At 36.6% G+C, this 24,264-nt stretch overlaps 1 protein-coding gene across 4 annotated transcripts in view; it reads right to left on the bottom strand.

The window, feature by feature from the left end:
- Positions 1 to 4,119: 4,119 nt before the first annotated feature.
- Positions 4,120 to 24,264, bottom strand: part of PPARGC1A (PPARG coactivator 1 alpha) — a 112,228-nt gene continuing 92,083 nt past the window's right edge. For 3 of the 4 annotated variants that reach the window (XM_059923255.1, XM_059923254.1, XM_059923253.1), the window contains exons 10-13: positions 24,111 to 24,231; positions 14,778 to 14,899; positions 14,295 to 14,446; positions 4,120 to 8,038 (exon numbers count right to left, since the gene is read on the bottom strand). In XM_059923255.1, coding sequence (XP_059779238.1) covers positions 7,935 to 8,038; positions 14,295 to 14,446; positions 14,778 to 14,899; positions 24,111 to 24,231 — 499 coding nt within the window. In that variant the 3' untranslated portion in view covers positions 4,120 to 7,934. Of the gene's footprint in view, positions 8,039 to 8,374; positions 8,857 to 14,294; positions 14,447 to 14,777; positions 14,900 to 24,110; positions 24,232 to 24,264 lie in introns of those variants that run through there. The other variant, XM_059923256.1, reaches the window with a different exon arrangement.

The following is a 24,264-nucleotide window of genomic DNA, read 5'->3' as shown; positions in this document are numbered from 1 at the left end:
AATAACTCCTCCAAGCAAACACCAGGTCGGTAAAGGCCAATTGCTGTCTAGCTGACACAGAACCACACACACATATGGAACCAGCTTTGTAAGGTCCATTCTCTTATTCACAGCTCCACTACCCTCGCAGTTCAATTGCCCATTTTGTTTATATAATCCCACAGGCTGAGTTGGCATAAAAGGCAAATAAGAAACCAGGGGGAATCTTTGCCCAAACCTTGCTCTGTACCTGAAGTTCAAATGTGTTTGGTTAACCTTCTATTTATTCCTTCTCTTTCCTTCAGCTGAGCTTTCTAGTTTTAGTACTTGCCATGGTGAGTCATGGCAGAATGTGGTTCAATGAGACCCTGGCACCATGTGACAGAGGAACTCTTATGAGCTCTCCATCACTTGTTTCATTCATCAGGCGCATACACTGACACTCTCTATGGATGTCACCATACCTGCCATTAAAAATGGGAAAATGTCAGCCATAACACACAGGTACTTCTCAACCTCAGACACAAAGGCCAAACATTTGGTGGAGAACTCCAGTTTTTGCTTTCCTTCTAATCATTTTCCTATTGGATGGTTTGATAGAGATTCAGATGTTGACCCTGGGAAAGGCAGCTCATTGAATAGTACCAGGATGTTTTGTAGCCAGATAATTGGAAGAACATTAGGCCATGTGTTGCCCTTGATCATGAAGTTACCTGACACGAAAGTAACATGGCCACATCACATGTTGTGTCACCTGATTACTAACTTATCCTTCTCTGGCAAGCAGAGTAATTAACCATCATTCTGTGATAGTGTACACACATTCCTACCAACAAATAGTGACATGCTTACAGAGGGCAATACCTCTAAGTACTACAAAACATGAGTCATTTGATTAAAGGGTATAGCAATCAAGCTGAAAACATGCCAAATGATTAAACTAGGAACAAACACAGCCTCATTTTCTTTAAGTCTTAAGTGTGCTGGGAAGCTCTGGTAGGAATAAGAGACCTGGTTGGAAATGAAGTTCCATTTAAGAGCATTGATATGAATGATTTTCAACACCACCAAAGTCAATCAAAGGAAAGTACCTGTGAATTCCCTTAAATGACCTGCTGGAGAGTATTGTGTGGTAGCTATATTACTATAGTCCCCCTTTTTCTCATCAATTAGTAATGTTAAAGAGAAGCTTGATGATAGAGTTCCTAACAACGGCAAAAATAAATTCTCTCCAATTAAGTAGTCTAATAAGCTACTTAGGGTTTTACCACTTAACATTCTTTCCTTCCCATTTAATTTCAGCTTTCACTTGGATGTCATCTGGTTGAAAATCCATCACAGAAAACTACATGGAAAAAAAGATAATGTTGCTAAGTGCTCCCAATGTTCCAAAATGAGCAGAAGTACAACATTTTTTCTAAATCAACCCAGGACTTTCCCTAAAAATTCAGCTTCTTCCTACTAGAAATTAATATATGAAAATGGTCAATATGCAAATTTAAATATCACACTGGCTACTCACCTTCAGTAAGTGTTATCTGCATACATTTGGAACAATACAGTATTTTAAGGTTCTTGATGATACTAATGCCTTGGTGTGCATATGTGCATGTATAATTATGCTCATTTAATTTAATCAGGAAAATATTATAGGATCATTTGGTTTTCTCCTCTAAAAGTTCTCTCACTTTTTTCAATTAATTAATTCCACTCTTCCCCTTTTATAAGTCAGCCGATGGTAAGTAATGGTTTTAGGGTTAAAAGGAATATGATCACATTCCTGTAAGAATGATGGACAGAAAAGAGGCAGCGGGGAAGGGGGTGGTCTCTTGTCCTTATCATACATCCTAATCAAGGAAAAGTGTTAGGCTTTTCAGTGGGAACCTGGTCCTAGAAATATCCAAATTTTCTGATCATTTCTTCCTGCAAGTTTCCAGCCTCCCTGAATGCTGAGAATTTGCCCCGGGGGCAGTCACCTGGTTACAACAGAAGCCCAGGAAACAAGCTCATGTGACCCACACATTCCACATGCTTGACTGGAGTGGAGCTTGTGGGGCTTTGCAGAATTACTGGAATCACATGGGATATACTGAGGGGAGCAGGAGGGTAGAGGACATTTAACTGAAACCATGAACTAGAAGAGTAGATAATGTCGCGGTAAGTAGAATAAAAAGGACCATGTTGATTGAAAGGGAAGAAACATGACCCAAAACTCATTGCATATTATCTTTCCCCCACCAAGGAAATCTTATTTTCTTTCTCATAGAAGAAACTTTGTTCCTTTTCCCCAACATGTTAACAGAGACCAGTGAAAAGAAATAGGCTGCTTTGTGCCCATCAATAGAATCTATACAGCATCTTTTTCCCCAGGGATTAATTCAGCTTTTGATTAAATCTTTCTGAGATTTAAATCATGATGTTCCAAACCTCCAAGGAGCTCCTCTATGAGTTGTGACCTTATTTATTGCTCTCTGCTGTTTGATAAAGTGTGAAGATTGATTTATAATAGTGTATACTGTGTTTGAAAATAAGAAATGGTAAAGAGAATCGCAAAATACAAGATTAATATAAACATTGCAAAAAGTACATCTTGGTTATAACATTCTATGATTAATACTGAGTTATGACTATGTAGCTAGTGACGCTAGTGTCAAATGAGTATAGCAGTGCTCTCAGAGCTGTAAATTATACCCAGTGATCAGCTAAATAATGCTACAATTAAGAGAAAACTGGCAATGCTGAAAAAGGATTTTGAACCAATATCACATTGTATACTTTAAACAGATTAGTTTGGAGGACTTTTGAATGGAAACAAGCTCCTTTTAAATAAACTATTCATATCCAGTGTTCATTTATTTTAGTCAGCCTAATTTTGGCTTCAATAATTATTTTGCCATTAGTATCATTAAGGATGGAAGCGATTTAATGTTTGAGGACAACATCAAATGAATCCTCTATCTCTAATCAGGATGTCCCTGTGTAAGACTAGTGGCTACTCCTTTTTTTTTTTCTTAAAAATCCCTCTTTACCCTCAAAAGGTTTTTAAGGGTAAAAAAGTTAACCCTTTAAAAGGAAGACTGTCATTATTCTATTGCCCTTGCTAATTCCAGCCAGAAGATTCAAAATGCCCTATACAATTTAAACACCAGTGGAGACAAGTCACAATCTGAGGCTTATCCACTGACTGAATCACAGTTGTAGATGAATGCAGTTATTTGGGTAAGATAACGGTAAGTTTTTATTTTCTATTTTGATAAAATAATTGGCAAATCTTACAGTGCTATAAAATAGACAGAGAGCCATGGGAAGTGCTTCTTGTGTTATTTAGTAGATTTCGATGTACTATTGATAGCTCTATCACAATTCCAATAATTATGAATACGTTTTTCTGTAGGAGAAAGGGGGGGCGGGGCTGGGAGCTGGAATATATTTAGCCACCTTTCCCCATGTCTAGGCTTATGCTGAATCTTGCAATGCAAGTGGCTGGGAGTGAGGACCACATCTGAAATCTGGACATGGCAGAGCACTAATAACACATTCTCTGCAATCTCTGTCATGAAGATCACCAATCACCTACAAGGTGCAGTGGACATCCTGACAGCAAGCCGTACCAGCAGAAATCTATCAGCTTGTCCCATATTTAACCTGATGACTTACATATGACGGGGGGACAGGGAGATGCATTCTGTTACAAGTCTTCAAAAAATATTCAGTCCATGCTATACACCAGAAACTAACATAACATTGTAAATCAACTGTAAATAAAAAAAAATTCAGTCCATTAGAGTAGAATTGCTTCCTAAGCTGACATATTTAGCAGGTTTCTCACTGGGGCAGTGGCTTGTACTTAAAATTCATACTTTCCAGGGTTAAGTACAAAAACAGAGCTAATCCGTTTGATAAAGTCCCACATCACTTCTCATTATAGAAATCACCACTTCCGCCTTTGCCATTTGAAAGGAGACAAGGTAAAATACAGAAGGTGCATGTTACCTTAGAGCTGAAATCCATCCATGAATATGGAAAAGCAGGGGGAGGGGGGAGATCCAGAGAGGAAACAGAATAACGATAAGCAAGTAATGTGTACTGATCTGAGGAATATGCCAGGAGCTTGGTTATGATCAATAAGAAAAGCAGAAGTAGATTTGAAACATTCGTTTCCCTTTATTAGCTCAGTGAGGCTGATGTGTACTGCACATTTAAAAAAAAAAAATCACAGGAATTTTCATACAATGAATAAAACCACAACAATACATGTAGAGTTGGCAGGTGGGAAAAATAAAAAGCCCGACAAGGGCTCAACTAATCGCTCACTTTCCCTCTTCAGCATAGTTCAACCAACAGTATTACACTTTCACCTACAAATCTTATAGTAGCTCCATCAAATCAGCAGTTCATATTATTGAAAATGTCTGTCACATAGGTACAAATTTAGAATCATCACATTATATTACATGGCTATTCTAGGTCATCTATAGATCAGGTCTTAGACTACAGTGATTGAAGTTCTCGTTACAGCCATCAAAAAAGGACACATAATCATTACCTACTGTAAGTTCACATCTAAAGGCATGAAAAGGTTTCCTTTTTTTCAACTGACCCAACCATCATACCCCAATAGTGCAAAGTTCCCTCTCTGCTGCTTTGAATGTTGACAGCCCAACCGTTGCTCTCAGAGTCGTTTAGCAAAAATTGATTTTGTTGCACTGGAAGAATTATTCTGCTACATCTCTTGAAAAAAAAAAAAAAAACAAAACCCCACATTTCTAAAGCACCAGTTCAGTTACCAAAATTGTAGATGTGGTACTTACCACAGCATGAAGGCAATGGCCCGGGGTCATCTAAAAATCCTACAGATCTATGCTGAAATTTGCCTCCAGTGATGATGGGGTGCATGTGTTCATTTGAAATATTCTCTCCAAAAATAATTTAAAAAATAAAAATAAAAGGAACACAGTTTACATTTTGATGGGCTACCCACAGTGTCTGCATAAGATACAAAAGCTCTATTTGGATGGTCTAGTGAGTCTCTCTTTGCACTAATTTTAGATGCAATTTGAAGTCCATGGAAGAAAACTATCTTCATGGTAACAATATTTGTCAGGCCAGAAGGGGGGATAAATGAATCCTCAACATGAAATCTGTAGTGTTGTCTTTTCATAAGTAAGAAAAGAAACCTAGATTTTTACTCATGTCAACAATCCAGGGCAAAAAGGAGAATGTATTGAAAATTGGATCACAAAAAATTTCAAGGCAAAATAGAGAAAGCATCTGGTCCTTGAACACATAATATGATTTACTAAATATTGATTTCTTAAAAATAATTTATTGCTCTTAATAGTCTTTTTTTTATTCTTATTCTACAACAGAAGATACTCAAAATTCAGAAAGAAAGACTGTAAACTTTAGTTTGGCGTCCACACAGAGTTAAAATACCTGCATTTAACCTACAGAACAACAAGAATTAGGCGGATTAAAGATGTGTTACGGTCGTAACGCAGGACCTGTGAACAAGTTCTTTTATTTCATAGTATTTTTATTGCTTTCTATCTACTTAGAAATAAGAAGCCAAAAACTCAAGCAAGCATCCGACAGGACAGACAGTGGATTCACTCAGAACACAATATGCTGGTGATAAATGAATGCAGCTTTCAAAATGAGCTGCATTGGCCTGGGGGTGAAATCCATTTTATAAGATTGTGTTGGGCGAGAGAAAGGAAAAGAACGATTACGTAGTAGGTATATCATGTCTTCCAGGAAAGTCATGTCGGCCAAACTGTGATCGAATCTCAATTTAGAAACTTGAATATACACGCCAAACTTTACTGACTTCCATTCCAGGGCTCCACACTCAGAGGAAATCCTGATGCTCAAAAATGGAGGTTTTTCTGAAGTTTTTATTGAATTTAGCAGAAGCAATGTCATCAAGAACAACTTCATGGTCACGTCAGAGGCCATGCTAGTGCAAGTAGAAACACTGCTTCTGCAAAAGCGGAATTTCCCAAATGAAACACTTCAACTCCAACCTGACAATTGCCATGCATCCTAGGTAGAAAATTTCCACTGGCTTTATTATTTTCATCATCTCATAATTTATAATAAATAGGCTATCTGCAACTGATAAATATGTCTCTTTAGTAAACAAAGGAATGAAATATCAGTATTTATACAGGATGCATAACTGTAAAAAATACAGATAAATACCATCATCATACTCTGCCAAGGGAAAGAGATACTGGCTTCAAAGATAGTCTTCAGACACACATTAATTATTGTAAAAATCATACTGTAATTATTACCTCAGCATTTTGTATCAAATTAAAATCACAAAAATTAAAACAAAACAGCATTTTAAAAAGATTTCTGACCTCTAGTTTCAAAACTACTGTTGATAGAGAAAATAAAAACATTTCTTAATGGTTACCCATTGAGAGACTTTACATAAAATCATGATATCTTCTAGAAAAATTTTAGATGAGAAAATTTCATTCCCCTAACAAATCCAGTGTATAAAACTTCAAAGAAAAACAAGCAACAAGAAAATGTGGAAAAATATCGCAGAAGTGGTTAATACCTTTAGGGGGCTAGGAGATTTCTTGACAAGATGCTTGGATCGAAGCTCACCTAAGAAGGGATGGTTGTGCGTAAAGCATCGGTTTGTTGTGTTGCACTCAACGGACACACACACTGTCCTTTTTTGTTTGTTTGTTTTGTTTTACAATCAAATATATATAAGCGGTAAGTTCAGCTTCTAAATATGTTAGTGTACAATAATTGTTTCACCTCATAGTTACATTTGAATATTCTCGATTAAGAAAAATTTAGCAGTTTTGAAAAGAAGGCTGCATTTACAGTGCATAGCTGTAACAAAAAAAGAACATCATTGTATCGTATGTACACAAAATAAAAATACTCCATTTAACATCTGTAAATACTTAACTACATCAGAGAATGTAGCAATTATACTATCTGAACACATCCCAGAGAGTTCTACCCAACTCCCATTAGCAATGTAACACCGTGCTCGCTCCTAAGAAAGAACCACTGAACAAGCTGCACGCTTGACCATTGACAAGGCTTTTGAAATTCGCTGTGGAAGATCAACATTTTGGACATTTACATGGGTGTCATGAGAAAGGACGAACTACAGAAACTTCAAAATGTTAGGAAAGTTGAGCTCGGTGCCCGAAGTATCCTTTCCCACCCAGATTCCATGGCAAAAGGAAAAAGGAAAAAAAGAAAGAAAAAAAGGGAGAGAGAGAGAAAGGACATGAGTTCTACGGAGCCTGCAGTTTCTTCGGGATTGTCATATAATCATTACGTTATGAGAGAAAGCTTGCTTCAAGTTGATGTTGCACTTTCTTAAAAAAAACAGAGTACGGAGGCTGATGCCCAGACATCAGTGGCTGTCATTTTAGGGTGGCTTGTGGTTGGTTGGTTTTCTTTCCTTTTGGATGTACACATTTTTTTTTCCTTTTGAATAGAATATGAACATTTTGAAGTTCTAGGTTTTAAGTGTGTCTTCATGGAACTGCTGCCATTTGAAGTGGTTTGCCCTTGCACGCTCTGGTCAGGTGCCCCCAGTCCCCACCTGTACATACACACTTCCCCCAAACCAGGCAAACACACACACCGTGTATACACACACACACACACACACACACACACACACACACACACACTCCATCACCAAGAGACTCAGGGAAAGCAAAGCTGACACCCATAAATAAACATGTGCTTACTGGGTTTCCATTCTGTCTCTTGCCTCTTCAGCAGCTGTGTTCATGTAAACCATTGTTGTTCTTGTTGTATTGTTGTTGTTTTGTTTTGTTTTTGTACAGAGAGTGTAAAGTAGGAGAAATTCCTAAGTATGACTTGCAACAGTCTGTTAGGGAAGGACGCGCTGTCCCGTGAGGTATTCACCGTCCCTCTGTCATCCTCAGCCAGGGAACATGTTACCTGCGCAAGCTTCTCTGGGCTTCTTTCAGTAAACTATCGAAATCCAGAGAGTCATACTTGCTCTTGGTGGAAGCAGGGTCAAAGTCATCTGAGTTTGAATCTGAAAGAAACCCAAGCCAGATTTAGATGTACCCTTTGCTGATGGTCATTAACTCAATCATCTAATCTAAGATTACCTGATTCAAGAGCAACTTATCCAATCGATATACTTTAAAAAATATGCCCAACTTTTATTAGTATATGATATTGGTGTTGGTGTACACATATATATGTGCATATATTTACATATATATTTTTTCAGAAGGTATTTATATGTATGAATATTAATATGCATATATATATTTGCAGAAGGTATTTTTACAGTATATGGTACTGGTATATATACACACCAATATTTTAGTTAATTAATTGTATATTTATATATTTATTTATCTATTTATAGCACATGTATATATTTGCAGAGGGTAAGGAGTGACGAGCATTCAAAACAGTCATCTATTGACTCATTTTAGATTTAAACACTCCTGGGAGGTAATCAGAACAGACCTTAATATTTCTTTTCAATAGCAACTTAGTCAATCAATATGCTTTAAAAATAAGCCCCCTCTCCCTTCCTGGTAGATGACTTACCCAAGGTTCCCCAACCACTTAGTTGGAGAGGTAAAAGTAGAAGCTGGAACTAATTTTCCTATTCAGTGGGATTGATTGCATTGAGCATGAAAGCCAGTTGAGTGGGAGAGAGGGAATTGTCAGAACTTCACCGAATCATCGCCCTGCTGCTCCCCTTTCAGGCGGGAGGGGCATACGATCTCCAGTACCTTGAGGGACCCCAGCAACAGTGGCACAAACTCTCCCCAAATTAGAAGGTTTAGGAAAATGCTTCATGTCCAGAGAGGGAAAATGCAGCCTCTTTACTCACTAATAGGAGAGGAAAAATATACCCGCATAAATAAAGCCATGGTCTTTCTTAGATCCTTAAACTAGTCCAAGTAAGCTTTTGTGCAAAGCTCCACATGCCACTTTAAGTGGCCCTGAACAAAATGGGTGTATGTCAGCCACGTTGGACGTCAAGTAAAATTCTGTCAAATATTTCTGATTTTTCTCCATCGACATCTATGAAAAAGTCAACTATTTCTGCTGGTGTCTCAGCTGGAGAAAAGGTATCTTGGAAATACAATAGAGGGCCTCTGGCAAACACATTCATGCTTTGGAAAGCACTTACTAGAAGAGAAAACTAAACCTTTCTGGGAAACGTTAACAATCTTACTAAAATATAAATATTTGTGTTTTACCCAGATTAAATTACAAAATAGAAACGCTCGGTGACAGAAAAGGGTAATACTGGATCATATGGGGGCTAATCACTGACCTCACAAGGTGTTCTTCTGAAAAGGTTGCAAATCCCTCAAGCTCTCCAGAACCAGGCTGATTCCCCTTCCCCACCGCTTCAATCTACTTTAAAGACAAGGAAATTCCTTCACATTTTTTTTTTTTCCCATTCTCACCATCCCTTGTCTTTACCGCATTTCTTTTTCCAGGTAAGATGAACAATTATAGTCAGCCTCAGATATAAAAACAGGATAAAAAAGGCCCATCTTTCCTCACTAACATTTTATATGGTCCATCTTAAATTACACTGGCTTACACTCTTCTCTTCATAGCCTAATGAATACTTTGCTTGTATAACCAAAGCCTCACGAGTAGCTGTTGTTCAAATCAAAATCTTTTCTGTAGACACACAAAACAAGTCCTGCTCATTATCAGAGACTAGCCTGAAATCAGAATTCCACTTGCATTGTAGATGAAGATGGAAGAGTTGTCCAGTGATGGCAGTCTGTGTGACATAAAGTCAGCATAGAACCATCGAGAACATATATGTGTATCTTTCCTTGGAGGAAATTTTGAGAATATTTAAAATGTCTTAATTTGGGATTATTCTACATGAAACCCAGAATAACAGTGTTTCTGTATTTTCATTAGTAAATACTAAAAGCACTTTGATACAGTGGGTTTCAAGAGTTTCTACACTGTGAAATACAGTGGCTGGTGCTTACGTATATACCAACTTTCATGGGCATACCATGTCCGTCGGCACCCACAAAATCTTTCTCATTTCTTGAAAAGACAATGTGTTTATATGCAACTCCTGTGGCAATAACATCCACTCCACCCCTTTCCCTCCACTAAAGGAAGGATATTGCAACACAAGTAAGAGATAATGAAATTTTTATAGGAATAACCTGAAAGCCACTCTAACAAATTAAAAAAATAAATTTTTATAATTAATAATACTGTATTAATAGAAACAAATCACATCGCAACTGTATTCCGAACACCTAGAAAACTGTTGGCACAAAGTAGGCACTCAGTATTTGTCTAATGAATGTATTAATCTTGAACACCCACATATTATTAAAAACGTGATTGAACATATTTGTGTTTAGATCTGGGATTGATTTACCAATGAATGGCAAGGGTATATGTAAAGTTACATATGTATTCAAGATGTTGATAATATAATACATTTCTTTGAGTTAATAAAGAGTTTGTGACCAATGTTATTTGTTTACTTTTTATTATTTACAAATTCTAAGCCATAACTAATTCCTGATCAAAATGATCATATTCTTAATCGTGACCCATCCTTCTATTTTGACCCTATAGTCCTAATTTAATTTCTGTCTTTCCTCTTTGAGATTTTTCATCAAGCTCTTTCAAATGGAAAGATCTATTTGTTTATAGAACAGTAAACAGAAAGACACACAGATTACAGATTCATAGAAACCAGACTTAAATATTGGCTTCATCATGGTAAGCTTGATCATCCCTTTAAATTCTGAGTCTCATTTATAAATCTGGCTCGTAAATAGTAACTAGAATCATTGTGTTTTGCATTAATAGTATTGTAAGTAACGATTAAGTGGCCTCAACAGCAGAGAAATGGAGACCTAAATAGACATTTCTCCAAAGAAGACATACAGATGGCCAACAGGGACATGAAAAGCTGCTCAATATCACTAATTATTAGGGAAATGCAAATCAAAACTATGATGAGTATCACTTCACACCAGTCAGAATGGCCATCATTTAAAAGTCTACAAATAATAGATGCTGAAGAGGGTGTGGAGAACAGTATGGAGGTTCCTTAAAAAACTAAAAATAGAACTACCATATGATCCATCAATCCCACTCCTGGGCATATATCTGGAGAAAACCGTAATCTGAAAGGATACATGTACCCCAGTGTTACAATAACCAAGACATGGAAGCAACCTAAATGTCTACTGACAGAGGAATGGATAAAGAAGATGTGATACATATATACAATGGAATATTACTCAGCCCTAAAAAAAGAATGAAATAATGCCATTTGCAGCAACATGGGTGGACCTAGAATTTATCATACCAAGTGAAGTAAGTCAGACAGAGAAAGACAAATATCATATATCACTTAAATGCTGAATCTAAAAAAAATGATACAAATGAACTTACTTACAAAACAGAAATAGACTCACAGACATAGAAAACAAACTTATGGTTACCAAAGGGGATGGGGGGGAGGGGGGTGGGGGGAGATAAATTAGATGACTGGGATGAACAGACACACACGACTATATATAAAATAGATAAACAACAAGGACCTACTGGATAGCACAGGGAACTCTACTCAATATCTTATAATAATCTATAGTGGAAAAGAATCTGAAAAAGAATATATATATATACATGTATAACTGAATCACTTTGCTGTACTCTTGAAACTAACACAACACTGTAAATTAACTATATTTTAAAAATAGCAGAGACATGGGATATGGGAGCTCACTTAATTTAGGAGAGCAAATAAAAATTTTAAAAATTGATAATCTATCTTAAATGATAGGTTGCTTTACTTTTGGTAAAATTAATCAGTATCACATCATGTCACTTTACTCTTGACATACACGTAAGCTCCCAACCCCTCTAAGAGTCCAGTATATGCTTATATGCACGTTGTATTCAGCATTCATGGCCCTAGGCACTTAACTTCAACTATTCAGGGAATAAAGACAAGACATATATGATGTTGTTTGGTTCCAAAGCTGGCCCCTGGTGTTGATTCTTTCATTTTAAAATAACTTGAAATTTATAACTTCTCATAACAATCATTTTTATTATAATTATAGCTACTATTCATTGAGAATCTATTTTGTGCCAGACACTGACACTATGCTAAGGGCTTCACAGATACATATTTAATCTTCACAACCACATTATAATGTATTTTACAAATGAAGAACCAGAAGCAGAGGGAGTTTAATTGCTCAAGGTCAAAAAGCTAACTCAGGTTTCAAAACCAGGCCTGAGAAATTCCAAAGCCAAGGCGCTTTCAACTACACCAGGCCTACACTCAGATGGACTCCACTTCCTGCATTTATAAGGCTGGAGGGAATTGGAAAAATCCATGCTATTACAATACACATCAAACACACCTTTCAGGAAATCAGAGCTAGCTTAGCAATGGCAAAGTTTCTATTGCTGCTGGCAAGGCAGAGAGATAACTAGAGGAGAAGCATTCTTCTTAGAAGTATTTCAGGGAGGCTCCAGTTCAATTTGGAAATACTATCCCATGCTCCCTTTACCAGTGATGAATCACGATCTAAAGGCCCCTCTAGGTAGCTTATTTTAAACTCTAGATGTTTGGAGAGACTAGAAAACACCCTGGTCTTCATCACTGAAGAAAATAAGTCAAATCAACTCAAGACTTCAATCTGTCTGGCCTGTTTTTATCAGCCAACATTTGAACAAATGACTTGCCACCTTTTATATTTTCATCCCTAGGCGTCTATCTCTCTAACAGTCAACTGCCTCTCCCCTGCTTCATACTATCTATTTAGCTTGTGAAGTGAATTATAGCATATTCCCCCTGAACAATGCACCCCACCTGTATCAATTACTCTAGGAAGACATCAGTTCAGCTGAAGGAAGAAAAAAGCCCTGTATTTGGTATTCATTTTTTTGTCTTTATACCAAGCCAAAGCAAGTGCAGATAGACATATAATAATGCTTAGGAGCAGATTTATTTGTTAATTTCATGATGATTATTATAAATTGATTTAAATAATTATGTCATATGCACAAGACATTTGCCATTCTCCTTCCTTCATTATTTCATGAAGGAATTTAAAGGTTTACAATACACACATTAGTTAGGGAATAACATGGAAAGGAACAAAATTAAAATTGGAAAGGAAATCAAGATGTCCATCGTGGCATTATTTATAATATCAAAAACCGAAAATGTGTTTAGCTATAATGGAACAATTAAATATAATGGCACTATTTGCCAAATAGAATACTATACAACCATTAAAATATACTGGTAAATTATTTTTGATCCTTTGAATCACAGTGGAAAATGAACTTATATAATATTAATCGAGAAAAGCAGAACTTAAAAGTGTATATATACGTATAATATGACCTCAACTATAAGAAATTTGACGTTCTGAGACAAAATACTGAACAGCAAATCCCATACTAGGTAACATGGTTATCTCTAGGTGATAGGCTGATAGGTGATTTTACTATTTTTCTTAATACCTTTTTATATTTTCCAAATGTTACCCCTTGAGTCTGTACAACTTTTATAACAGGAAAAAAGGAATATTTATCTATTCTTCAGCTTCCTTACCTGTAAAATGGGGATGATAATATCCACTTCCTAGGATTGTTCTGGTAATTAAATGAGAAGATGCTTACAAAGCCTTGGCACAGTGCCTAGCATATAGAAGCACTAAAAAAAAACAGGGTTTTTTTTCTTCTTTTGTTTTAAAGAAAGTACAGTGTGATTTAGCACATGAAATTTTACTTTCTCCTCTCTGAGTGTAATGTGTAGAAAATGTTGACATTTCTAAGAGTTTGTGAGATAATAAGGAAAAAAGAATAAGACTTTTGCATATTCTGTTCTGCAAAGCAGTGATGCCAATGTTATAGCTTGTACAAAAGGATTCAGGGTAGGCACGGAAAGCAGTAAGAGATTACAGACGAATACAACACCTGCACACTCAAAACATACCACACACACACACACACACACACACACACACAAAGACATACCAATAGTGCAGAATTTCAGCATATGGGCAGACAGTAGAAACAATTTGCTTCTTCTCTTTGTTGCCGAAACTTAAGCCCCTTGCTTCTGAAACTGTCTCGTGTGTTAAAAAATAAAAAACAAGATAAAATCTGTATTCAAATATTCCCACTAGTAAAATAAAGTGATGGTCCAACCCAATGTGCCTACAGTTTACATATGCTTCCATTTTGAGCTCTACATTATGGATTCCTCATTCTATGTACAATAAAATCCATACCTAGGTCTGCATAGTTAGACTTGAAAAATTGCTTGCGTCCACAAAAGTACAGCTCGAAGTCAGTTTCATTCGACCTGCGTAAAGTATATCCATTTTCAAGAGCAGCAAAAGCATCACAGGTATAACGGTAGGTAATGAAACCATAGCTGTCTCTGCAATGGACAAAGAAGAGAAGTTCAAAGCTAGTGAGGAAGCATTAGCATATATGACTGTAACTCTTTCTACTTTGGAGACTTCGCTGGTGCCAACGTCTGAACCACTGCATCCATTTATCAGTGTGATTGTCCTGTCAAGCAGCTAAATACTTATTTCTGGGACAGGAAATCTCAACTAGAAAGATTAATAAATAGGGATGAAAGAAAATAAATAAGGTTCTGAACTCAACATGTCATCTGTCAAAGCATTCCCATTCTAGTAATCTTATGGCCATAATTTTTTACATATGTCAGCTTCTAAACAAGAAATAATCTTGAAGATTCTCACCCATCATCCCGCAGATTTACTGTGCACTCCTCAATTTCACCAAAAACTTCAAAACGGCCCCTCAGTTCTGTCCGTGTTGTGTCAGGTCTGATTTTACCAACATAAATCACACGGCGTTCTTCCTAGGGGGGGAAAGTGAGAAGACACTTGCTAGTTCTGAAGATAGGAAAGAAGTTGAATGCTAGAAACATTTATGAATGTACAATCATGCATAATGAGAACCCCCCCAGAGCATGCCAATTAAAGCAAAACACACACTAAACCTGAACAAAAGACTACACTTGAACCAAGTTTTACTTTCCATTTCTTCAGTATCACTCTCTTCCGCCTCTCACTCTCTTCTACTTTTTCTATCCATCTCTGTTCCTTTGTCACATGAAATTTAATGTATTATAGAAGAAATGTGTGTAATGCAATCTTTTTTATCACTGAATAGCTGAATAATATCTATTAAATATTTTAAAACTTGTGACTCGATTATTAATCTTCAAAATTGGTAGGAAACTGACCTGGCTTGCAAAACTCTTTAATTTCTCCTTAACTCAGAATTCTAATGATAAAATATACACATTTTTTAGTTCTATTGACAAATAATTGACATCCATTACTGTATAATTTTAAGATGTACAGCATGATAGTTTGACATACAAATTTTGACACCCCTCAAAATATTGATTCTTAAACTCTAGTATAAATACAAATTACCTGGGGCACTTATTAAAAATGCAAATTATTGGGTTTATTCCAGCTGTATTAAAAAAATTTGGAAAGTAAGCTTCAATGATCTTTATTTTTAACAAGCACACCCCAGTGATTCTGATACAGGTGGTCCAAAGACAATAATTTTAAAAATACAGCCTTAAAATACTGGCCATTTTAAGCCATGGGTCTCCAAAGAATAAGAGCTATAAAAGAGGCTATAAATTTCACTTTGCCAATGAATCTTATTTTAGGAACAGACAAGAAGGGTGTGGCCTAATTTTCACAAGTGGAGTCAATATCATCATAATCTGAAAGTCAACAGCAATTTATAACCTACAAAATATGGGAAGAATATTTTATAGCCTGAAGATGGATCACTTTTTAAAGAACAAGAATGCATTCTTAGTGTAAGAAGTAATCGTATATCTCTTATTCCAAGAAGACAAGGCCAAAGATGATGATGTTTCTCAAACTGAGAAAAGGTTTTTCAAGAACGTAAGAAGTTAGTATAACGAAGTGCTTACCAGTTAGCTTGTATGTCTATCAATGGCAGACAAGAATGAAATGAACTTAAGGTTGGAGAGATTTAAGTTAGATGGAGGCAGAGACTAGGAAACACAGGGCAACGGTACAGATTTAGCTTGCCTAAGAGTTTTCTCTGGATGTGCTGAGAATATCTGAGAATATCTTTTTACATCTTGGATGATGCAAAAAGTCATTTAGGCTTAAAGCAAAGAGATGTCCTATGTTATTTACTGAACATATGTCCATTTCATGTGCCCAGTATTTAGCAAAGAACTTGGCAAAGAGTGGACTCTCAATGTTTGAGAAACGTAACTGAACAATTCACAGATCCTATAATATATATCCTCCTAGGTGATTTGATCATCCATGTTTCTTCTTTTACCATATGCAACACTCATATTTCTGTTTTCATCAGGGAAGTTCCTCTGAGCTTCAGATTCAAATCAACAACTATCTACTTGACATCTCAGGTTGTATGTCCCATAGGCACCTCAAACTAGACCAACATTACCCAAACCAAACTCTGTAGCTCAGCCTCTTCCCAGTGGGTCTTTCTTGTATCAGTGAAGTTAACATCATCTAGCCAGTTATTCAGGACAAAAACTCAAGTGCCTTCCTTGATTCTTCCCGCTTAGTCCCCTCCACATTTCCAATCACTCCTTAAGTCCTGTTGATTTTTACTTCCTAAATCTGCCTCTTTTATTGCATGTCCCCTAAATCAAGCTGCCAGCATCTCTTTCTGGACCAGTAAAACAGCCTCTTTACTTGGATCCTGTGTCTGTGTTTACCCTCCTCCAAACTATTCTTTCACATCAGTCAGAATAGTCTTTACGAAGAGTACAGGAATCCAATCATGCCAATTAAGATCTAAAACATTTCAATAGTTTCTCATAGCATTTAGGGAAAGACCTAAATCATTAACAGAACCTACCGGGCCCTTCAGGGTCTGGATCTATCTTCATCTTGGGCTTCAGCTCCCACATCCCATTCTTTCCTTGCCTCTATTTGCAGCCATATTGATCTTCTCTCAATCCCCAGTATGTACTGTGCTCCTTCCTTTTCTAAGGGCTTTGCACAAGCTGCTTCTCTGCTACTTGGAATACCCTTTCCACACTGCCTCTCCTTCCCCTCCACCAACATACACATACTGTCTAGAATTACAGTGAACTCAACAATCATTTTCCTTTCTGAGACTTGAGGTGAGGTCCGGCTTTCTATTACTAGTTGCTCTGATAGAACACTCTACTTCTCCTTTGTAGTTCTGTGCCCAATTGTAATTAAATAATTAATAGTTTATTCGGTGTTTAATGTCTATCTCCCCCAACAATGAAAGCTTCATGAAAGTACAGACCATACCAGTCCTATCGACTACTATATTTTAACAGTACCCAAACATGAGTCTTCTTAATGAATATTTGCTGAAAAATCAATCAATTGCCAATAAATTAATCACTTTTAACACCTAGTTCCAGACCCTTCATTACGTCAAAGGTGACTAAGTGTGGTCCTTACTCTGAGACTCTCTAAGACAATGGAGAATGAAAACCAGGTTTGGTGCTTTATCATAGGAAAAACCTTGCCCAGGTAGCTCAGCTGAGTGTACTAACAAAGGTTTCCATGATTTGCTTTTATGGTTTAAGTGTAAGGACTCTCACTTTTCTCACTCCACTGAAACAGCTGGTAAAACACAATTCCTCTGACAGCAACCATTGAGCCTACATAACTGACCAGATGAAGTACAGCAAGCAGAGCGGGCTGCCTGATTCGCTTCCATGTAGATTGTATGTCTCAACTGAAGGCTGTAATTGTGTTGTTCCAGAGCACCCAGCACATCCTGGAGGTCAATAAATATAAACGGAGAGTGCGGCTCATCCCGGGGCAGTGCTGTACACTTGAGCAAGGGAATCATCACATCACATTCCGTTCTATTTATGCAGCCAGCTCCAGCCAAACAGCAGAATTTGATGGGACTGTTATCTAAACTTCCTGGCGCCTGCTTGCATGAGTGTTATTTATTTATTTTTTTAAATGAATGTTTTTAGTAAGGTTACTACTGTACAGAGGAAAAGGAGGGAGAAATGCAGAAGAGAGAGAAAGAAATTGAATCATCACAAAGAAATTGCTCATCTACTCTTAAGGGAATATACACAGCCTACGTTCATCTTCAAGGAAATTCAAAGTAAACGTGAAAATCGACCATATGCACATCCATATGCAGACATATTGGGATAGTCTCTGAATTGCTTCTTTATACGAAACTGTATGCAACAATAATCCCAAAAGAAGATAAACCAGAGGACCTTTTATATCGGATACTGATACATTCTGCAGTAAAAAGAAGACACAACCTAGATAGGAAAGACAGAAATCCAAAGGGCTGTTCCACAATCACTTAAATTACCTATTTGACTGTCAATCTTCTTTTATGCAACATAAGAATGCGACCACATCTTGCTATCTTACAAAGATCAGAGATTGAATACATGTTGAAATTCTCATTTGAGAAAATGATTAGAGTGTTTGGTTTTCCTAGTGATAAAAATGAAATTAAAAGGCATCTGAAGGTCTAAAAAGCAAAGACAAAAATCTTTCCAAGATTGGCCAAAATGTCTAGTGAAGAACTGATTATTTTTAACATGTTGCAGTTTTATTAGACAGATGAATAGATTCCATATCTTTAAAAAACCTTAACATTTGCAGCCAATTTTTCAAGACATTAATTTCTAAACAGGAGATGAAAGGAAAAGAAATCAAAATGCTTAATAACATTTCCAACTTCTTAAAGGCTTGGAGGAACTCTAAACCTTTGGAAAAATCTCCTTGAAAAATGATTTTCAGACCAGTTTTCACTATCGAGGAGGAAGGGACATTTATCAAGTATATTTTAGCTTCAATTTTCACAGAAGCTAGTTTGCTGATGGGGTGGATAATAAAAGTGAAGATTTATGTTGCATTAACAGGTATGGTAAATCCTCATTATATCAAAACACAGGGGATAAACAGAGAAAAAAAATCTGACTGAATTAACTGACTTTGCATTATCAAAATCTTTATCAGAAAGTGTGTAGAGCCTCCCAGTTAGCTGGGGAAAACATACAATGGTTGTTTCTCATCAAAAAATAAGTAACTCCTGGTAAAAGGGGTTTGACTAAGAAGAAAGGGAAATTAGTAGTGAGATTAACGTTTACTAAATTCTAATAGATGCCAAGTACTGTGCTTGATGCTTTTCTGTGTGTTATCTCACTAAATTGCTCTGCAGTGTTAGGTAACAATAAGGAACAGCCTGATATAATTTGGATTTTAGTTCTTAGAACTTTTATTCTACATTTCCAAGTTAGGATAATTTAAAAATCCCTCTTCCTATGCTAAGGAAACTGCATGTCAACTTTGGCAATGAAAGATTTATGTTCACTTCCAGATTAGTTACAACCTAACTTCCTCAAAAATTCCAAGGATATTACAAATACTATAGAAGAGATGAGTGGATAAAATCCATGCCACTTCTACAGTGAATGGTATCGCTAGGTCCTCTATCTAAAAGATAAAGTGGGAGGGGTGAATGACCATGAAAAGGTGTGAATGGATAGAAACAAAGGCCAAAACTCTGACATAATGCCAAAACAAGTTTCCTTTTTTTTTGTTTTTTCTCTTGTTCTTAACATTGATTACACTCATCTGATTCAGTAGGCATTCAGTAAGTGACCGCTACTAGGAGACACTTTCAGGGGAGAAACAAAACTATAGCTTTCAGTTTACCAAAGTTACTTCCATCCAAGTACGGCCCAGGAATACTCCTCCTTCGTGTCTTAGGTTGGATAGATGTGAATACATCCAGGTTAGTTTACTTAAGAGCTAATACAATAATAAGAGCTAAGATGCAAGTAAACACAGTGATAAGTCAGAAAACATGAAAACTATAGACTCAGAGCATGTGTAACTACTTTTGATAAAACTGAAAATTTCTAAGTTGTGAGTTTAGACTCATAATATAACATATTCACCCATATGGAATAGCTCTCGAAAAAGGCTTGAATAGAAAACTACTTTATTTTCTCCAAAAAGTATAACCATGAGAAATCACACAACTTTTTTTTTTTTTTTCATTTGGAAGAAGCTGATAATTATCAGTGATGAGGCACTGCTTCTGGCTCCCTGGCTGCACATTGACCAATGGAGAAGAGAAAAGAAATGGCACAGTCATTGCCCAAGCACATCTGGTTTTGGTTTTAAGCCCTGAGCCATTTCATAATGTCTAGATTTGCCCTTTAAATTAACATCCCATTATCATGTTTTCTGGCAGGAAACTGTAAAGATTGCAAATGGAATTGGACTTAGAACTCCCCAAGAAATTAGAGCAGTGACAGTTTAGACATTAAGTACTATACTCTCGCTTCCAGAATTCCAATATAACCTGAATTATTTCAAGCCTATGAGACTGAGAAAAGCGGAGGATAAATTGGGTTTTGAGAGCATTTAGATGGAAATTGGAGGAAAACAGCAACTTAAACAATGGCAATATTCAACCACAACATATGATTCTGTGTAATTACTAATTATTAGTCTTTTCTTAGCTGTCTGATTTGGTGCACTGAAGTCGGTCTGAATAAAGACTTATGGACACATACACAATAAAAAGTTTATAGATGACCTAAACCACCATCTCCTTCTTATGGAACTCAAAAATAAGTCAATATTATAGACCACAAGGCAAGGTAGCAAAGGTTAATTTTGTAAAGTATCTATTACATGATTGTAACATTATTTTTTTCATTTCCTTTTGGAGCCTCTGTTTTGCTGCTCCCCTGATTATAAAATTGATCTGAATTAATGAATAATCCAGCACTGCACCCAAGATATTCCAGATTTAATTTGCTATTTATTCATTACTTTAAGGGTGTCTCAGAAATCTGAATGGAAATCACCTACCCGACCAACTTAGGCAAACTGTCCTAGTTCCTTTAGCTGTTTCATGAATGACTTTTCAAACTAATCTAGTCAAATGAGTCAAAAATCATTGCTCGTATCTCCAAGTCCGCAAAAATATATTTTGCAAATGCATTATGGCACAAGAAAGCAGATCATTTTGAGGAAGGAAATCAATCAGAAAAACTTCCTGCGGGTAATCTCATTAAATAGTTCCACTACGCCTTCAAGATAGTCTTCAAAATCTTTATTATGACTTACAGGACCCTTCAAGGATCTGGCTACCATGGAGCCCTCCAGACTTATTTCTTGCCTCTCCTGTACCCTGGTGTTCTAATTAAATGACTAGCAGTTTCCCAATATAGCTTGTTCTTTTCCAGAGACTTAGTATAAGCTAAAGTCTCTGCCTAGAATAGTAATTTCCAATAAAAATATAATGCACCATATGTAACTTTTAAATTTTCTGAGGCACATTTTAAAAAGTAAAAAGAAACAAATTTAATTTTAATAATATATTTTACTTGGCTTAGCATAGTCAAAATATTATTGTTTCAACTTGTCATTGATGTAAAAAATATTAATGAAGTATTTTACACTCTTTTCTTTTTTTGTACTGTCTTCAAAATTCAGTCACACTCGTAGTGCATTTAAATTTGGGACTAGCTGAATTAGCCTCATGGCTAATGGCTCCCACACTGGACAACACAGGTGTAAAAAACCTTTGCCTTTTCCTCCCTTTAGGTTTCAAATCAATCTCACCCTCTCCAGGGATGCCCTCCCTCGTTCTCAGGGCTGGTTGCCAACCCGTTTGCCACTGCAGTACCTTAGGCACATCCTCTGCAATAGCAATTAACACATCCTATTGCCTCTTCATGTATCTTTACCAGCCAGTAGACTTGAACTCCCTGGATGTGGGGACTAGGTCTTACCTAATTTTAGAGCCCAGGCACCTAACAAATGTCTCTCATATAGTCATGTGTTTTCACTTATATTAAGCAAAAATAGCATCTAATAGTCCAAGTGGGAATTGGTTTAACAGTAAGTCCCAAATCTTTATACTAAGCTCTTACTGCCTATGGGTCACTGTGTTAGTAAACAATCTCTATGTCCTAGTTTTCTTTTTTAATCTGCTTTTTAAAAACAAAAATAAAAATCTCAAAGCCAAAATTCTCACAAACGTCTAGTTAATTATGATGACTTAATATAAGCCAAGTTGACATTTGCACTATAATTGCTGTCTTTCAAAGGGAACTGATAAAGATTGTCTTAGTCAAAGAATTAACCAAGGAACTGATCAATATTTGTGACACATGGAAAGGCAGGGTGGTAGGGTGGTATCTGCTTCCAAACTGAGGCTAGCGGCCTCAAGAGTACTTTTGGCTCAGGCATCTATGGAATATAGACCATCACACTATTTGATCTATTTGTAAAGAACCAAACTAGCAAAAAGACCCCTCCCTCCCTTTCTTCACCCGGGTAAGTATCTGGCACTAAGTTATCTTTGGAAGAATAGAATAAGCACGTCATTTATCTACATAGCTTTAGTTACAGCTGTGTTACATTTTGCACAAATGAGCAAATATATGATAAAACAATTTCTCTCTTCAGTGTCATTCTTTTGGGAAGAAACATGAAGAGTTTTATCAAATATGAATATGAAAACACTGAAATAACTATTTTCCTTTATGCTTACTCAACATGACTCTCTTTGGTATATATCAACTGTACTGTTCCATACTACAAGGCTTTGTAAACTATATGGCACTCTATAAATGTGAATTATTATAATTATTGAACAGGCTATTAATTAAAAACATCTAAATTAGAAAAATTGAATTTTTAATTTTCATTAGTCTTCTTAAGTGTTAACTAATGATACTCTGGCAGATCTTAATATCACAGCTCATTTGAAAGTTGTGAAAAATGAGGGAAAGTGTTATAATTTTCACAAGGCCTTTAATTTGGTCTTAGGTAGATTCAAAGTTAAATGGCAGCAAAGCCCTAGACCTTTAGCCTAAGTATTCAATTACTTCTCCTTTCTTTCTCCTTGAGCGCCTGAGTTAACAAACCTCTCAGTTAACCTTTTTCCTCCAGTTGATAACTGTTGGCCAACGCTCGATCTGGACTCTATTAGTCAGCTCTTTTACGTAGGTTTTTCAAGATTTTGTTGATGGTTGTTTTAAAGGTACCATATGCATCTAACATTTACAGCTAAAAATCATTTCCCTAAGCCCTGGTTAGCTTGTATGCAAGATGTGTCAAAGGTTGATCTTCACTGAAATGACGTTTAGCAGCTAACAGACAGCAGCTGCAATGAATGAAAACAGTGCCATTTCCAATGGCTATGCCATGGCTTCCTGGAGCACCATGTTGGGAAAGCCCTCAAGGCTCTATTGGGGTTCAGTGGGAAAGATTTCCTTAATCAATTAGGAATATCTGCCTTGAACAAGTACTGGATGCTGACAATTGGAGGACCTCCTTTTTGCCTTCTAAGGTCTGACCAACATAGAACGAACTAGATGCACATAACCTAGATCCTTACCCCAAAGGGTCAGTAACTGTGTATATGTCAAGTGAATGTAATACCCTGCAGTACATGGTGCTGAAATCCATAATAGGTTATTGAAAAGCAGTTCATAAGAAATATGGATGTGTTAGGTGTTGACCCGGCACGAGGAAGAAGTGATGACTTTCTAAGCAAATCTTTCTCTACCACTGCCTTTAAATCTAATTCAATCCAACCCTCACGTCTGCCAAAAAGATGAAAACTGAAACCAAATAGTGATATCTCTTCATTTTCCACTCAGAGAAAAAAAAGCAGCAGAGAACAATACAAAGAACTCATCCTCTGGCTTGATGGGACCAGTATCTGACTGGACAAATCTCTCCTTCCTCCATTTTTAGAAACAAAGATCGAAAACAGTAATGAGCTTCAAGATGAATGAGAAACAGGTAGTATGGAGGAGAAATACACTGACCTAACATTTTGTTTTCCGATAGTCTGTGTTAAGAGGGATTGAGGGCTCACTGATGCTTTAAAGCCAAAAGGCTGAGTATTGCGTATTCTAACAAGAGTCTTTACCTTATTTTCTAATCTGTGCCCACCCCCCGGAAAAGAAAAGACAGGAAAAGAAAAGAAAAGAAACCCTCCTGTAAAATGAAAGTAAGCTCCAAGCTGCTTACAATTGCCTTCTGCCTTTGCCTCTCTCTCTGTTTGGCCCTTTCAGACTCCCGCTTTTCAGACTCTCTGCGGTATTCTTCCCTCTTCAGCCTCTCGTGCTGATACTCCTCGTAGCTGTCATACCTGAGAAACAGAACTTCATCATTAAGGCAACCA

The sequence above is a fragment of the Balaenoptera ricei genome, chromosome 5 (assembly GCF_028023285.1).
Source record: "Balaenoptera ricei isolate mBalRic1 chromosome 5, mBalRic1.hap2, whole genome shotgun sequence".
Lineage (NCBI taxonomy): Eukaryota > Metazoa > Chordata > Mammalia > Artiodactyla > Balaenopteridae > Balaenoptera > Balaenoptera ricei.
This window is presented reverse-complemented; position numbering and strand designations above follow the sequence as displayed.